The sequence below is a fragment of the Macaca thibetana genome, chromosome 10, assembly GCF_024542745.1.
Source record: "Macaca thibetana thibetana isolate TM-01 chromosome 10, ASM2454274v1, whole genome shotgun sequence".
NCBI lineage: Eukaryota > Metazoa > Chordata > Mammalia > Primates > Cercopithecidae > Macaca > Macaca thibetana.
Window position 1 is genome coordinate 8,697,447 of NC_065587.1, and position 16,814 is coordinate 8,714,260.

The 16,814-nt window shown below is 53.2% G+C and overlaps 2 protein-coding genes across 50 annotated transcripts in view; both read left to right on the top strand.

The window, feature by feature from the left end:
• NDUFA6 (NADH:ubiquinone oxidoreductase subunit A6) overlaps nucleotides 1-16,814 on the top strand; it is a 321,526-nt gene that overhangs the window by 264,343 nt on the left and 40,369 nt on the right. Inside the window, exon 1 of one of the 49 annotated variants that reach the window (XM_050806069.1) lies at nucleotides 12,305-12,308. The exons of the other annotated variants lie outside the window; for them this stretch is intronic. The gene's annotated coding sequence lies outside the window, so the exon portion shown is untranslated. Of the gene's footprint in view, nucleotides 1-12,304; nucleotides 12,309-16,814 lie in introns of those variants that run through there. 49 annotated transcript variants of the gene reach the window in all.
• LOC126963595 (cytochrome P450 2D17) lies at nucleotides 6,087-15,346 on the top strand. Its single transcript, XM_050805901.1, has 9 exons — nucleotides 6,087-11,227; nucleotides 11,935-12,106; nucleotides 12,661-12,813; nucleotides 12,902-13,062; nucleotides 13,491-13,667; nucleotides 13,858-13,999; nucleotides 14,200-14,387; nucleotides 14,848-14,989; nucleotides 15,093-15,346. Exons 1-9 carry the CDS (start codon nucleotides 11,048-11,050, stop codon nucleotides 15,269-15,271), a joined length of 1,494 nt encoding a protein of 497 aa, XP_050661858.1. The 5' UTR covers nucleotides 6,087-11,047; the 3' UTR covers nucleotides 15,272-15,346.

Consider the following 16,814-nt stretch of genomic DNA (forward strand, 5'->3'; position numbering starts at 1 on the left):
CGTTGGCCAGTCTGGTTTCAAACTCCTGACTTCAGGCGACCCACCACCCTCAGCCTCCCAAAGTGCTGGGATTACAAGTGTGAGCCACCGAGACTGGCCTCACCTCATTCATTCTTACCTGGACACCTGACTTTACTTGAGATACAGGCATAGTGATTCTCAGCAGGCGACAGCCTACCCCCACGTCACGCCCAGAGACCCATCACTGGCTGCCTGGCTTGGCAACAAAGTCCATGCATATGTCTTGGCTGGGTGGATATGAATAGGCATATGCCAGGAATCAGCCCATTCCCTGGCTAGGGTGGGAGACTGTGTTGTGGTCCCCCAGACCACCCTCAGGTTCGGTGATATGCTAGAAGGTCTCACAGACCTAGAAAAGCTGTTATCCTTCCTGTTACAGTTTATTACAGAGAAGCGTACAGATTAAAGTCAGCAAAGATGAAAGGCACGGGGCCACAGTCCAGAATAACCAGGCTGAGGCTGCAGCTCTCTTTCCTGGTGGACTCCTACAGGCAGTGCTTAATTCTCCCCCAACAGCAAGTGACGTAGAGAGCACTGCCAGCCATGGAAGCTCACCTGAGCCTTGGTGTCCAGGGTTTTTGTTGGGACACAAAAACCTGGGCTTGAGCCCCCCAACATGGCTGACCTCAGTTACTCAGTCTCTAGCCCCTCCTGAAGTCAGATGGATACAGGCCAAGGGCCCCACCCCCGGTCACATTGTTGGCATAAACTGTGTTGTATGATCCAAGGCCCCAGCTATGTACAAAGGCACTATTTCAGGCAGGACATTCCAAGGCCTTAGCAGATATCTCCCAACAGCCTGTCAAGAGTCAGTTTGGACTCTTGGTCCAATGGTTTGCATTGTGCAAGGAATGACTTCCGCCGTTTTTACTACACAGGCCACCCCTCTTGGCTCTAACAGCAAAATGATACTAGTTTGAGCATCTCTGTGTGTGTGTGTGTGTGTGTGTGTGTGTGTGTGTGTGTGGGTTTTTTTGTTTGTTTTCTTGAGACAGAGTCTTGCTCTGTCACCGAGGCTGGAGTGCAGTGATGCCATCAGGGCTCACCGCAGCCTTGACTTCCCGGGTTCAAGCAATCCTCCCATCTCAGCCTCCCTAGTAGCTGGAACTGCAGGCACATGCCACCATGCTCTGCTAATTTTTTATTTTTTGTAGAAACGGGGTTTTCACCATGTTGGCCAGACTGGTCTCAAACTCCTGATCTCAGGTCATCTGGCTGCCTCAGCCTCCCAGAGTGCTGGGATTACAGGTGTGAGCTACTGTGCCCAGCCAAATTTCCTTCCTAATTTCTTCCTTGAACCACTGGTCATTCCAGAGCATATTGTTTAATTTTCACGTGTTTGTATAGTTCCCAGAATTCCTCTTGTTGATTTCTACTTTTATTCTGTTGTGGTCAGAGAAGATGCTTGGTATTATTTTAACTTTTTTAATGTTTTAAGACTTGCTTTGTGACCTAACATATGGTGTATCCTTGAGAATGATCCATGTGCTGAGGAGAAGAACGGGTATTCTGCCGACTTGGGACGAAGTGTTCTGTAAATATCTAGTAGGTCCGTTTGTTCTGTAGTGCAGATTAAGTCTAATGTTTTCTTGCTGGACTTTCATCTGGGACGTCCGGCCAATGCTGAATGTGGGGTGTTGAAGTCCCTAGCTATTATTGCATTAAGGTCTATCTCTTTAGCTCTAATAACATTTGCTTTATGTGCTCCAGTGTTGTGTACATATATATTTTCAATTGTTATATTCTGTTGCTGGATGACCTTCTTTGTCTCCTCTTGCAGTTTTTGTTTGTTTTATTTTGCTCGTGAGAGGGAGTCTCGCTCTGTCACCCAGGCTGGAGTGCAGTGGCACAATCTCGGCTCACTGCAAGCTCCGCCTCCCAGGTTCAAGCCATTCTCCCGCCTCAGCCTCCCGAGTAGCTGGAACTACAGGCACACGCCACCACGCCCAGCTAATTTTTTGTATTTTTAGTAGAGATGGGGTTTCACCATGTTAGCCAGGATGGTCTCGATCTCCTGACCTCGTGATGCACCCACCTCAGCCTCCCAAAGTGCTGGGATTACAGGCGTGAGCCACCATGCCCAGCCTCCTCTTACAGTTTTTGTCTTAAAATCTATTTTGTCTAAGTATTGCTACTCCTGCTCTTTTTTGTTTTTCATTGGCGTGGAGTATCTTTTTCTATCCCTTTATTTTCAGTCTACGTGTATCTTTTTTTTTTTTTTGAGATGGAGTCTCGCTCTGTCGCCCAGGCTGGAGTACAGTGGCGCGACCTCAGCTCACTGCAAGCTCCGCCTCCTTGGTTCAAGCCATTCTCCTGCCTCAGCCTCCCGAGTAGCTGGGACTACAGGTGCATGCCACCATGCCCAGCTAATTTTTTGTATTTTTCATAGAGACGGGGTTTCACCGTGTTAGCCAGGATGGTCTTGATCTCCTGACCTCGTGATCTGCCCACTTCAGTCTCCCAAAGTGCTGAGATTACAGGCGTGAGCCACTGCGCCCGGCCTATGTGTATCTTTATAGGTGAAGTATGTGTCTTCTAGGCAACAAAGCATTGGGCCTTGCTTTTTCATCCATTCAGCTACTCTGTGTCTTTGTATTGGAGAGTTTAGTCCATTTACATTCAATGTTGTTATTGCTAAGCAGGGACTTACTCCTGCTGTTTTGTTATTTGTTTTCTCACTGTTTTGTGGTCTTTTTTTTTTTTTTTTCCTTCTTGTCTTTTAATGAAGGCGATTTTCTCAGGTGGTATGATTTAATTTCTTGCTTTCTTGTGTGTGTGTATCCATTGTGTGTTTTTTCTTTTTGAGACACAGTCTCACGTACTGTGTGCTTTTTGATTTGAGGTTGCCATGAGGCTTGCAAATATTATCTTATAACTCATTATTTTAAACTGATGACAACTTAACACTGATTGCACAAACAAACATAAAGCAAAAAAAAAACTAATAAAAACTCTACACTTGAACTTCATCCCGGCGCTTTTTAACTTTTTGTTGTTTCTCTTTGTCTTTTTTTGTTTTTGAGATAAAGTCTTGCTCTGTTGCCCAGCCTGGAGTGCAGTGACACGATCTCGGGTCACTTTAACCTCCACCTCCCAGGTTCAAGCGATTCTCCTGCCTCAGCCTCCTGGGTAGCAGGCGCCCACCATCATGCCCGGCTAAATTTTTTGTATTTTTAATAGAGATGGGGTTTCACCATGTTGGCCAGGCTTGTCTCGAACTCCTGCCCTCAGGTGATCCACCTACCTCGGCCTCCCAAAGTGCTGGGATTACCTGCGTGAGCCACCGGGTCCAGCCTCTTTATGTCTTACTGTATTGTTTATGTCTTGAAAAGTACTTATTATTTTTTATTGGTTCATCATTTAGTCTTTCTAATTAAGAGTAGTTTACACACCACAGTTACAGTATTATAATACTTTGTTTTTCTGTGTGCTTACTATTACCAGTGAGTTTTATACCTTTAGGTGATTTCTTCTTGGTCATTAACATCCTTTTTTTTCAGATTGAAAAACTCCCTTTAGCATTTCTTGTGGGATAGGTCTGGTGTTGATGAAATCTCGCAGCTTTTGTTTGTCTAGGAGGGTCTTTATTTCTCCTTCCTGTTGGAAGGACATTTTTGCCAGATATGCTTTTCTAGGGTAAAAGTTTTTTTTCCTTCAGCACTTTAAATATGTCATGCCACTGTCCCCTGGCCTGTAAGGTTTCCACTGGAAAGGTGACTACCCCATGTCATGTATTGGAGCTCCATTGCATGTTATTTGCTTCTTTTCTCTTGCTGCTTTTAGGTTCCTTTCTTTATCCTTGACCTTTGGGAGTTTAATTATCAGATGCCTTGAGGTCATCTTCTTCTTTGGGTTAAATCTGCTTGGTGTTCTATAAACTTCTTGTACCTGAAAGTTGATATCTTTCTCTAGGTTTGGGATGTTCTCTGTTATTATCCTTTTGAATAAACTTTCTACCCCTATGTCTTTCTATTTTTTTTTCTTTTTTTTTTAGGTGGAGTCTCACTTTGTCGCCCAGGTTGGAGTGCAGTGGTGCAATCTTGGCTTACTACAACCTCTGCCTCCTGGCTTCAAGCAGTTCCCTGCCTCAGCCTCCTGAGTAGCTGGGATTACAGGACCCTGCCATGACGCCCGGCTAATTTTCATATTTTTAGTAGAGATGGGGTTTCACCATCTTGGCCAGGCTGGTCTCAATCTCCTGACCTTGTGATCCACCCGCCTCGGCCTCCCAACATGCTGGGATTACAAGTGTGAGCCACTGCACCCGGGCCCCTCTGTCTTTCTCTACCTCCTCTTTAAGGCCAATAACTCGTAGATTTGCCCTATGCTTTAATAACTTTAATTATGATTTAGTAATAGATTTGCCCATAGATTTAAAACTCTGATGAATTCTTCAGTATGTCAGTTGCATTTTTTAACTCTAGAATTTCTTCTGGATTCTTTTTAATTATTTCAGTTACTTTGTTAAATGTATCTGCTAGAATTCTGAATTCCTTCTCTGTGTTACCTTGAATTTCCTTGAGGTCCCTCAAAACAGCTATTTTGAATTCTTTGTAAGGTCACATGTCTCTGTTTCTCTGGGATTGGTCCCTGGCACCTTAGTTTGTTTGGTGGGGTCATGTTTTCCTGGCTGATCTCGAGACTTGTGGATGTTTGCTGGTGTCTGGGCATTGAAGAGTAAGGTATTTACCGTAGTTCTTGCTGTCCGGGCTTGTTTATGTCTGTCCTTCTTGAGGATGATTTCCAGGTATTTGAAGGGACTTGGGCCCCACGATCAATAATGCTGTGGTTTTGGGGTTTTTGTTTTTTTGTTTTTGTTTTTTGTCTTTGTTTTCTTTTTGAGACAGAGTCTCACTCTGTTGCCCAGGCTGGAGTGCGGTGGCGCAATCTCGGCTCACTGCAAGCTCCGCCTCCTGGGTTCACGCCATTCTCCTGCCTCAGCCTCCCGAGTAGCTGGGACTACAGGCACCCGCCACCACGCCTGTCTAATTTTTTGTATTTTCTAGTAGAGACAGGGTTTCACTGTGTTAGCCAGGATGGTCTCGATCTCCTGACCCCGTGATCCCGTCTTGGCCTCCCAGAGTGCTGGAATTACAGGCGTGAGCCACTACGCCCAGCCGTGTTTTTGTTTTTGTTTTGAGACAGAGTTTCACTCTTGTTGTTGCCCAGGCTGTAGTGCAATGGCATGATCTCGGCTCACTACATCCTCCACCTCCCGGATTCAAGCAATTCTGCCTCAGCCTCCCGAGTAGCTGGGATTACAGGCATGCACCACCACATCCAGCTAATTTTTTGTATTTTTAGTAGAGATGGGGTTTCACCATATTGGCCAGGCTGGTCTCGAACTCCTGACCTCAGGTGATCTGCCCACCTCAGACTCCCAAAGTGCTGGGATTGCATGTGTGAGCCACCCCACCCGGCCAACGCTGTGGTTTTTGAAACCTCATAGAGGTACCGCCTTGGTCTTGGATAAGAGCTGGAAGAATTGTCTGGATTAGCAGGCAGAGACTCTTGTTCTCTTTCTTTACTTTTTCCCAAACAAATGGAGTCTCTCTCTCTCTCTGTGTTGAGCCACCTGGAGCTGGGGGTGTGGTGATACAGGCACCTCTGTGGCCACCACCACTGGGACTGCACTGGTCACACTTGAAGCCAGCATAGCACTGGGTCTGCTGTAACCACTACCTGGCTACCACCTATGTTCACTCAAGGGCTCTGCGACCTGCAGGTAGTGAAGCCATCCAGGTTTGTGTCCTTCCCTCAGGGTGATGAGTTCCCCCAGTCCCTAGGTGGGTCCAGAAATGTTGTCTGGGAGCCAGAGATTATTGTCAAAAACCTTAGCAATTTGCCTCTTCTTCTATTCCATTGCAGCTAAGCAATGGAAAATACAATACAAAGTCCTTACAATACAAACTGCAATACAAAGTCCTTCCTGCTCTTCCCTCCACTTTCCACAGATGGGGATTCTCTTCCAGTGGCCCCCACCCCCGCCAGCCCATGGTGGGGGGTTCTGGCAGACCACAGCTGATGTTCACTAAAGCCCAAGGGCTCCTCAGTCAGCTTGTCGTCAATGCTGCCAGCCCTGGGACTCACCCTGCAGGGAAATGGCCTTCCCTCTGGCCCAGGGCAGGTCTAGAAATGCTGTCCAAGAGCCTAGGCCTGGACTCAGGGACCGCAAAAGCCTCCTTCGTGCTCTGCCCCACTGTGGCCAGGCTGGTACCTAGGGTGCAAGACAAAGTCCCCTTTACTCTTCCCTCTGCTTCCCTTTTTCACTTTCGCCACCAGAGCTGGGAGTGTGCCAGGTCACACCTGAAGTCAGCATGTCTCAGAGCCCAAGGCCCATGGTGTACTCCCTGGGTATTGCTACCGGTTATTCAGGGCCCACGGGTGATGAATCCTGCCAGGGCTGGGTCCTTGTCTCCAAGACAGTGGGTTCCCTTCTGCCCCAGGGTGTGTCTAGAATGCTGGTGAGCTAGGGCCTGGACTGGGCACCTCACTCCTCTACCCAGCGTCCTCTTCTTCTGTGGCTGAACTGGTATCCAAGATGCAAGACCAAGTCCTCATTACTCGTCACTCTTCTCTCCTTGAGCAGAAGAAATGAGTTACTTTCATTGTTTTGCCAGCTCTGCACCCCGGGGTTGGGGGAGGGGTGGCAAGCACTCTCTGAGCCACCCTGGCTCCTGGCTCCTGGCTCCCTGGGTCATGTGCCACCCCAGTCCTCTGGCTCTGAGCCGAGCCCAGTACTAGGAATTGCTGAGGAACCACAGTCCTTGTGTCCTAGACTGTCTTGCAAGTTTACCTAGGATCCCTGAGTACTTTGACCCGTGGTGGCGAGGCTTGCCCAGAAACTCAAGTTCTGGCCACTGGAATGGGCGATTCCCCTCTGGCTAGGGCTGGCCCAAATGCTCCCTTCTGGTGTGGGTGCTGACTGAACCCAGCGTGGCTTTGCTCTCTGCTGTGATAGGGCAGCCCTGAGTCCAGTGTCATGCACCCCAGTCACTGCTCTCTCCCTCCCACAAGTGCACAGACTCAGTGCTGCATGGCCTCTGCCAGCAGGTGAGGGAGCAGGGTGGTGTCAGCGATTTAAGACTGTCTTTCCCACCCTCATCAGTGCGTCTTCCTGTGATATGAAGTTAAAACCAGGTACTGTGATGGCTCAGCTGATTTTTGGATCTTGTGACGGTGCTTTTCTGTGTGCAGATAGTTGTTAAAATTTGGTGTTCCCATGGGGGTGAGGAGTGGAATGAATGCTTTGCCCCCTTTCTTTTTTCTTTTTTTTTTCCCCCGTTACAGGGTCTCCTTCTGTGGCCCAGACTGGAGTGCAGTGTGCGATCACAGCTCACTGCAGCCTCAACTGCCTGGGTTCAAGAATTCCCCCACCTCAGGCTCCTAAGTAGCTTGGACCTGCATCACCGCACACGGCTAATTTTTAAATTATTTGTAGTGACAGGGTCTCGCCATGTTGCCCAGGCTAGTCTCAAACTCTTGGACTCAAGTGATCCTCTTGCCTTGGCCTAAAGTGCTGGGATTACAGGTGTGAGCCACCACATCCAGCCTATCCTTTACTTCAATGTAGCCAATGGCACACAACAATAACCAAGGGATTGTATATTTAGCTTGTTTCTTGTTATTTTACATTTCCTTACACATCCACTGTGCCAGCTCCTTGGGAGTTGGTTCCATCATTTCTAAATTCTGTAACTAACTTTACCTCTCATAACTGATCACAGTGCAGCTACTGTGTCATGCCATAAGTGACACAGTAACTATGCAGGAATAAAGCTCCATCAGCCACCTCCTTTACCTTCCTTTTTCCAAGTTAAGCTTGTACCAAGTTTCAGAGAGGGTAATTCTAGTGAATCACACTTCTGAAGCCAGCTGTGTCGGGAGTCCCCAAGATCTGCCCCTCTCAGTTCAGTGATTTGCTATAAGAACTCAACGGAATTCAGAAATGCTGTTATACTCATTGTCATGGTTTATTACACTGAAAAGATACAGATAAAAGTCAGCAGAGGTCAGTGGTGCCCAGGACAGAGTCCAGCAGACACACAGCACAGAATTCCCACTGTTGTCTTCCAGTGCAGTCATACAGACAGTGCTGTATTCTCCCAGCCACAGTGTGTGACACATGTACAGGACACTGCCTGTAAGGGACCTCCACCAAGCCCTCATGTTCAGAGGAGTTCTGGGGGGTTGGTCTTGTACGTATGGAGTACTTGAGTGGCTGACATTAGGTACGAAGTCTCCTGCCCCCTCTAGAGGTCAAACTGATACAGGCAGATCCAAGGTCTCTACCATACATCACCTTGTCAGCAAACTGGCATGGCCTAAGGCTTCAGGAATTCAAAGACACTGTTACCAGGCAGAATACTACCAAAGCACACAGCTCATCTTCCAAAAACTGGTCGAGGTCTTGTTCTTTTTTCTTAAGATACAGAGATGCTGCCTTCCCCAAGCTGATGAGTCGACCCTTTACTGCACAGAGGCTCCCTCAGCCTGGAGGCCCACATTTCAGGCCCAACTCAAGCCAACGCACCAGAGGCGGCAGTCCCACCAGCACCATCACAACAGTGACCTCTTTTCATATATGACACCCCAAAACAGTAGACAAAATTCAGCAGGAAAATAATGTTCAATGTAGAATTCTAGGCCAAGCATGGTGGCTTACATCTGTAATCCCAGCACTTTGGGAGGCTGAGGCAGGCAGATCACTGGAGGTCAGAGGTTCAAGACCAGCCTGGCCAACATGGTGAAACCCCGTCTCTACTAAAAACACAAAAATTAGCCAGGTGTGGTGGGCGCCTGTAGTCCCAGCTACTTGGGAGGCTGAGGGCAGGAGAATCGAACCCGGGAGGTGGAGGTTGCCATGAACCAGGACTGTGCCACAGCACTCCAGCCTGGGCAACAGAGCAAGACTCCATCTCAAAAAATAAAAAAGAATTCTAGACCCAACCAAACTGTTAGCCACATATAAAGACAGACATTTAAGACATCTTACGTCTCATAAATACCCTCAGATGAGCTGTGACAGCTGCAGAAATAACACATTGAAGTTCACCATTTGCTGTGTGACATGAAAAACCTGACAAAAACATCAGTCTCAACTTTTTCAGAAGTCTGGAAATTAACTAAAAGCTCATAAATACCCATGAGCATTTATTCAAGAAAAATGGAGGGCCAGGCACAGCAGCTCAGACCTGGAATCCCAGCCCTTTCAGAGACTGAGGTGGAAGGTTCTCTTGAGACCAGGAGTTGGAGACCAGCCTGGGCAACATAGCAAGACCCCGTTTCTACCAAAAAACAAAAAGAAGAAAAGTGGCTGAAGCTGAGAATGGCAAGCTATGTGGTATTTTAACTTGTTCTGTTCATATCCCCCCTCTCCCCAGTTAGGAGACAGACTTGAAACAAGACAGTCTGCATGGCCCCACAGAAACCTGAGGAAGCCCCAGCAGCTGGAGCTTCAAAACCTCATTCCCAAGCCAGACATGATGGTGCATGCATGTAATCCCAGTACTTTGGGAGGCCAAGGCAGGTGGATCACCTGAGGTCAGGGGTTCGAGACCAGCCTGGCCAACATGGTGAAACCCTGTCTCTACTAAAAATACAAAAAAATCAGCCAGGCATGGTTGGTGGATGCCTGTAATCCCAGCTACTCTGGAGGCTGAGGCAGGAGAATCACTTGAACCCTGGAGGCGGAGGTTGCAGTGAGCCAAGATTGCGTCATTACACTCCAGCCTGGGCGACAAGAGCAAAACTCCGTCTCAAAAACAAAATTATTTGGGCTCAGTGGTGCCTGTAGTCCCAGCTACTTGGGAGGCAGGAGGTCTACTTGAGGTCGTGACTGCAGTGAGCCGTGATCCTGCCACTGCACTCCAGCCTGGGCAACAGAGTAAGACCCTGTCTTTTTTTTTTTTTTTTTTTTTTTTAAGTCAACATATCCTGAACAAAGGATCCTCCATAACGTTCCCACCAGATTTCTAATCAGAAACATGGAGGCCAGAAAGCAGTGGAGGACGACGGCCCTCAGGCAGCCCTGAAGGATGTTGTCACAGGCTGGGGCAAGGGCCTTCAGGTTACTAACTGGAAGCTCTGGGAACAGCCCTGTTGCAAACAAGAAGCCATGGCCAGGCCGGAGCCCAGGAATGCGGGCTGGGCTGGGATCCAGGCGACAGCTTTGAGGCTCACTGGGAGCAGCCTCTGGACAGGAGAAATCCCATGCAGGAAACCTCAGGCATGGCTGAGAAGCGCAGTACTTGGTGCTGGGTCTGTATGTGTGTGTGTGACAATGTGTGTGCCGAGTGTCAGTGTGAGTCTGTGTGCACGTGAGTACTGTCTTCGTGTGGGTGATTTTGTGGGTGTGTGATCGTGTCCCTCCAAGTGTGGACAAGTGTCTGGGAGTGGACAAGAGGTCTGTGCACCATCAGGGGTGTGCATAGCGTCTGTGCATGTCAAGAGTGCAGTGTGAAGCGAAGGGACCAGGCCCATGGCGCCTCTGATCATCATGAGCTCCCTAAGGCCCCAGGTAAGTGCCAGTGACAGATAAGGGTGGTAAAGGCCACTCTGGAACGGGTAGGTGGGGTAAGGAAAGGGGAAGGCCATGTTCTGGAGGAGGGGTTGTGACCACATTAGGGTGTATGAGCCTAGCAGAGAGGTGGATGGCAGGGTGCAATGAGACCTTGGTTATCCCAGAAGCCTGTGCGGGCTTGAGAAGCTGGGAGTGGGGAGAGGGAGTGACTTCTCCAACCAGGCCCCTCCACCACCCTACCCTGGGTAACGGCCTGGAGCGGGCAGCAGGGGCAAGGACCTCTGGAGCAGCCCCTACCCGCCCTGGCCTGACCCTGTACCCACTGGCAGTACAATCAAAACAGCAGGTTGGCTCACAGCAGAGGGCAAAGGCCATGATCAGCTTCCTTTATAAGGGAATGATCACGTACTTGGTGTGCTGAGAGTGTCCTGCCTGGTCCTCTGTGGCTGGTGGGGTGGGGGAGCCAGGTGTGTCCAGAGGAGCCCAGGGGGTAGTAAGGCAGCTATGGAGCTAGATGCACTGGTGCCCCTGGCTGTGACAGTGGCCATCTTCCTGCTCCTGGTGGACCTGATGCACCGGCGCCAACGTTGGGCTGCACGCTACCCGCCAGGTCCCCTGCCACTGCCGGGGCTGGGCAACCTGTTGCATGTGGACTTCAAGAACACACCATACTGCTTCGACCAGGTGAGGGAGGAGGTCCTGGAGGGTGGCAGAGGTCCTGAGGATCCCCCACCAGCAGCAAACATGGGTGGTGGGTGAAACCACAGGCTGGACCAGAAGCCAGGCTGAGAAGGGAGCGGGTTTGGGGGACTTCCAGGGGGAGGGCATTTGTGCATGGTACGAAGGACTGGATTTTCCAAAAACCAAGGAAGAGTAGGGCAAGGGCCTGGAGGTGGAGCTGGACTTGGCAGTGGGCGTGCAAGCCCATTGGGCACAATATGTTATGGAGCACAAAGTCCCTTCTGCTGACACCAGAAGGAAAGGACTTACGAATGGAAGACAAGTCAGGGTCTTTTAAAGTCAGGTCTTTAAATCAGGAAATCAAGGATGAAGGGTGTGCAGTGACCTGGTTCAAACCTTTTGCACTGTGGGTCCTCAGGCCTCACTGCTCACTGGCATGGACCATCATCTGTAAAATGGGATGCTAACTGGGGTCTATCGGCAATTTTGGTGACCCTTATAAGGTCATAGCTGGGTGATGCATCCAAACTGAGTTCCTCCATCATAGAAGGTGTGAACCCCACCCCCACCTCAGGATCATGAGGCCAGGTCTCCTCCTTCCACCTGCTCACTCTTGGTATCCCCGGGGGTCGCCCAAAGCTCAAATAGGACTAGGACCTGCAGTCTGGGGGGACCCTGGCTTGACGGAGGCCCTGACCCTCCCTCTGCAGTTGCGGCGCCGCTTCGGGGACGTGTTCAGCCTGCAGCTGGCCTGGACGCCGGTGGTCGTGCTCAATGGGCTGGCGGCCGTGCGTGAGGCGCTGGTGACCTGCGGCGAGGACACAGCCGACCGCCCGCCTGTGCCCATCAACCAGGTCCTGGGTTTTGGGCCGCGCTCCCAAGGCAAGTGGCGGTGGGCACAGAGACCTCATTTCCGTGGGCCCTGGGTGGGCGGTGACCGAAGTCCGAGCTGGGCGGAGAGGGCGCGGGGTCGTGGATGTGAAACAGAAAGGCCAGCCAGTGGGGACAGCGGGCCAGGAAACCACCTGCACTGGGGAGGTGTGAGCCTGGGGATGAGGGCGGGGCTTGTGACGAGTGGGCGGGGCCACTGCCCAGACCCGCCAGGAGCCAGGTGGGTGAGGATGGCGCCTTTCCCAGCTGGAATCAGGTGTCGACGAGGGGGACGGCGTCAGCGCCTGTGCGTGGGCTCAGTGTAGGTGGGGCGGGGCATGCGGGATCTTCCCTGAGTGGAAAAGCGGTCAGGGTGGGCAGAGAAGAGGTGGGGCAAAAACCTGCCCCAGCCAGGGAAGCAAGGCAGGTAAGCAGAGTGGGCCCTGTGCGCAGCTGGACCAGGCGAGGGACTGCGGGAGACCTTGGGTAGCGCTGGGTTGGAGTGGGTGGCAGAGGGTGGGGCCAAGGACTTCATGGCCACTCGCACCTGCCTGTCCTGCCCCTAGGGGTGTTCCTGGCGCGCTACGGGCCCGCGTGGCGCGAGCAGAGGCGCTTCTCCGTTTCTACCTTGCGCAACTTGGGCCTGGGCAAGAAGTCGCTGGAGCAATGGGTCACCGAGGAGGCCGCCTGCCTCTGTGCTGCCTTCACCGACCAAGCCGGTGGGTGATGGGCAGAGGGGCACAAGGCAGGAACTGGGAAGGCGGGGGACGGGGAAGGTGACCCCTGACCCGCATCTCCCGCCCCCAGGACGACCCTTTCGCCCAAACAGCCTCCTGGATAAAGCAGTGAGCAACGTGATCGCCTCCCTCACCTACGGGCGCCGCTTCGAGTACGACGACCCTCGCTTCCTCAGGCTGTTTGACCTAACACATGAGGCACTGAAGGAGGAGTCAGGCTTCCTGCGCGAGGTGCAGAGCGATGGACGCTGGGGTCTCTGCAGGGCGAGCTCCTGAGAAGTGCCAGGGCTGCAGTAGGGCCTCCGAGGAACAGGATTTGCAGAGGGTTTGGGAAAGGACATTCCTAGAGAGTCCACTGCTAGAGGAAGGGCCTGGAGGAGAAGGGGAAGTCTCAGACAAGGTCATGGGAGAGGTGTGCCCGGGTCAGGGGGCACCAAGAAAGGCCAAGGACTGTGCCCCCTGTCCATGGTGATTTCGATTTTGGGTTTCTCTTCTGGCAGCCCAGGGCAAGGAGAGAGGGTGGAGGCTGGCACTTGGGGAGGTCAGTGGTGGAGACAGGCAGGCCCTGGGTCTTCCCTGGAGACAGCTGGGGCCCGAGACTGGTCCAGGTGAACACAGAGCACAGGAGAGATTGAGACCCCGTTCTGTGTCTGGTGCAGGTGCTGAATGCCGTCCCCCTCCTCCTGCGCATCCCTGGGCTGGCTGGCAAGGTCCTACGCTCCCAAAAGGCTTTCCTGACCCAGCTGGATGAGCTGCTGACCGAGCACAGGATGACCTGGGATCCAGCCCAGCCACCCCGAGACCTGACTGAGGCCTTCCTGGCAGAGATGGAGAAGGTGAGAGCGGCTGCCACGGTAGGGAGCAAGGGTGGTGGATTGAGCATCCCAGGAGGAATGAGGGGAGGCTGGGCAAAAGGTGGGGCCAGGGCATCCCGGCAAGCAGCATCTGGGCTGATAGGTACAGAATGGGAGGTCATTAGGGGGCTACCCCAATATGTCCCCTGAGCACCCTCTTGGCCCTGCTCAGGCCAAGGGGAACCCTGAGAGTAGCTTCAATGAAGAGAACCTGCGCATAGTGGTGGCTGACTTGTTCTCTGCTGGGATGGTGACCACCTCGACCACGCTGGCCTGGGGCCTCCTGCTCATGGTCCTGCACCCGGATGTGCAGCGTGAGTCCAGCTGGGGCCAAGTGCAGGGGGCGAGGGAGGAAGGGTACAGGTGGGGGCCCGTGAACTTAGCTGGGACACCCGGGGCTCCCAGCACAGTCTTGAAAAGGATCCTGTAAGCCTGACCTCCTCCAACACAGGAGGCAGAGTGTCAGGGCTACCCCCTAGGTGCTGACCCATTGTGGGGACGCATGTCTGTCCAGGCCGTGTCCAACAGGAGATCGACGACGTGATAGGGCAGGTGCGGCGACCTGAGATGGGTGACCAGGCTCGCATGCCCTACACCACTGCCGTGATTCACGAGGTGCAGCGCTTTGGGGACATCGTCCCCCTGGGTGTGACCCATATGACATCCCATGACATCGAACTACAGGGCTTCCTCATCCCTAAGGTAGGCCTGGAGCCCTCCTCACCCCAGCTCAACACCAGGCCCTGGTGGTAGCCCCAGCATGGCCACTGCCAGGTGGGCCCAGTCTAGGAACCCTGGCCACCCAGTCCCTTAATGCCATCACATCAACTGTCCCAGCTTGGTTGTGGGGTCCAGAGTAGAGGCAGGGCTGGCCTGTCCATACAGAACCCCAGTCTAGTGGGGTTCTGATCTGTCAATCAGGACCTGCCAGAATGTCGGACGACCCAATGCCTGTAGGGAGAGGGGGCAGCGTGGGTGCCCCTGAGAGGTGTGACTGCGCCCTGCCATGGGGTCAGAGAGGGTGCCCAGGAGCTTCTCAGGTGCCGGACTAGTTGAGAGTCCAGCTGTGTGCCAGGCAGTGTGTGTCCCCCGTGCGTTTGGTGGCAGGGGTCCCACCATCTTAGAGCCCAGTCCCCACTCTCACCCTGCATCTCCTGCCCAGGGGACGACGCTCTTCACCAACCTGTCATCGGTGCTGAAGGATGAGGCCGTCTGGGAGAAGCCCTTCCGCTTCCACCCCGAACACTTCCTGGATGCTCAGGGCCACTTTGTGAAGCCAGAGGCCTTCCTGCCTTTCTCAGCAGGTGCCTGTGGGGAGCCCGGCTCCCTGTCCCCTTCTGTGGAATCTTGCAGGGGTCCTGCCCGGGAGGCAGGCTCACTGACACCCCTCCCCTCCCCTCCCCACAGGCCGCCGGGCATGCCTCGGGGAGCCCCTGGCCCGCATGGAGCTCTTCCTCTTCTTCACCTGCCTGCTGCAGCGCTTCAGCTTCTCGGTGCCCGCCGGACGGCCCCGGCCCAGCCACCATGGTGTCTTTGCTTTCCTGGTGACCCCTTCCCCCTACGAGCTTTGTGCTGTGCCCCGCTAGAATGGGGTACCTAGTCCCCAGCCTGCTCCCTAGCCAGGGGCCCTGATGTACAATAAAGCAATGTGGTAGTTCCAACTTGGGTCCCCTGCCCAGGCCCTGGTTGGGAACGTCCTCCCCAGGGCAGTCCCACCCCTGCCTCATTCCTGCTTACCCCACCACCTGGCCACGTTGGAGACAGGTATGTTGAGGTTGAGCAGATGTCAGCTAGCCTTGCCCATAATCCCATGTCCCCACTGACCCAACTCTGCCCAGATTGGTGACAAGAACTACATTGTTCTGGCATCTGGGGGAAGGAGCCAGAATGGGCTGACTAGAGGTGTCAGCCCTGAGTGTGGTGGAGAGGGCAGGACTCAGCCTGGAGGCCCACATTTCAGGCCTAACTCAGCCCACCCCCCATCAGGGGCAGTGGTCCCGCCAGCACCATCACAACAGTTACCTCCTTTCATATATGACACTCCAAAAAGGAAGACAAATCATGGCATCAGGGACTATATGCCAGGGCTACCTCCCAGACCTCAGTCAGCAGGTGCCAGAACGTTCCCTGGGAAGGCCCCAAGGCCCCATGGAAGCCCGGGACTAAGCCACCGTCCTCAGCCTCTGTCACCTCACCACACGACTGGCCACCTCTCTGGGTCCTCAGACATGCCGCTGTCCAGACCCCTGACCAGTGGCAAGTTTGCCCTCGGGGCCAGGCTGGAGCTGGAGAATACTTGCTGGGCTCCAACCCTAGGTGCCATCCTCCCGGTACGGGGTCAGGCAGGGCCCACAGGCTTGGCCAGGGGCCATGCATGAGCCCTGTGGGCCACAGGCCTGCCCTAGGGACAGGAGTCAACCTTGGGCCTATGAGGCACTGGGGCGGGCAGAGGAGGAGGTGGTGGCATGGGCAAGCTGAGAGCCAGAGACCCTGACCCTGACCCTAGTCCTGGCTCTGCCATTACCCCATGTGACCCTGGGCTTCTGTTTCCCTTCTGCCAATGAGAAGGCTGCTTCAGCTGCCCTGAGTCCTGTCTTCCTGCTCTGCCTTCTGGGGCTGTAGCCCTTGCTGGCCTGGAGCCCACCAAAGGCAGGGACCGCTGTCCTCTATGTCTGTCCTCACTGACATAATGGGCTGGGCTGGGCACACAGGCAGTGCCCAAGAGTTTCTAATGAGCATCTGCTTACCTGAGTCCTGGGCAGACCCTCTTAGGGAACAGCCTGGGATAGAGAACCACAGACACTCTGAGAAGCCACTTGAGACCTCTTTTGCCAGAGGACCCTACAGCATCCCTGGCAGCGGTTCCCGCCAGCATTTCTGTAAATGCCCTCTTGCCAGGGTGCGGCCCGGCTGTCAGCACGAGAGGAACGTTGGTCCATCCCCTGGCACCGAGTCAGTCGGAAGGCCGGCCAGGGCCCCCTTGTCCCTTCCAGAGACAATCCATTGTGGTGACGTGGCTCGGTGGCAGGAAGTGCTGTTCCTGCAGCTGTGGGGACAGGGAGTGTGGATGAAGCCACACTGGGTTTCTCTGAAGATGGAGGCCCCAAAAGGCAGCAGCAGGGCCTATAG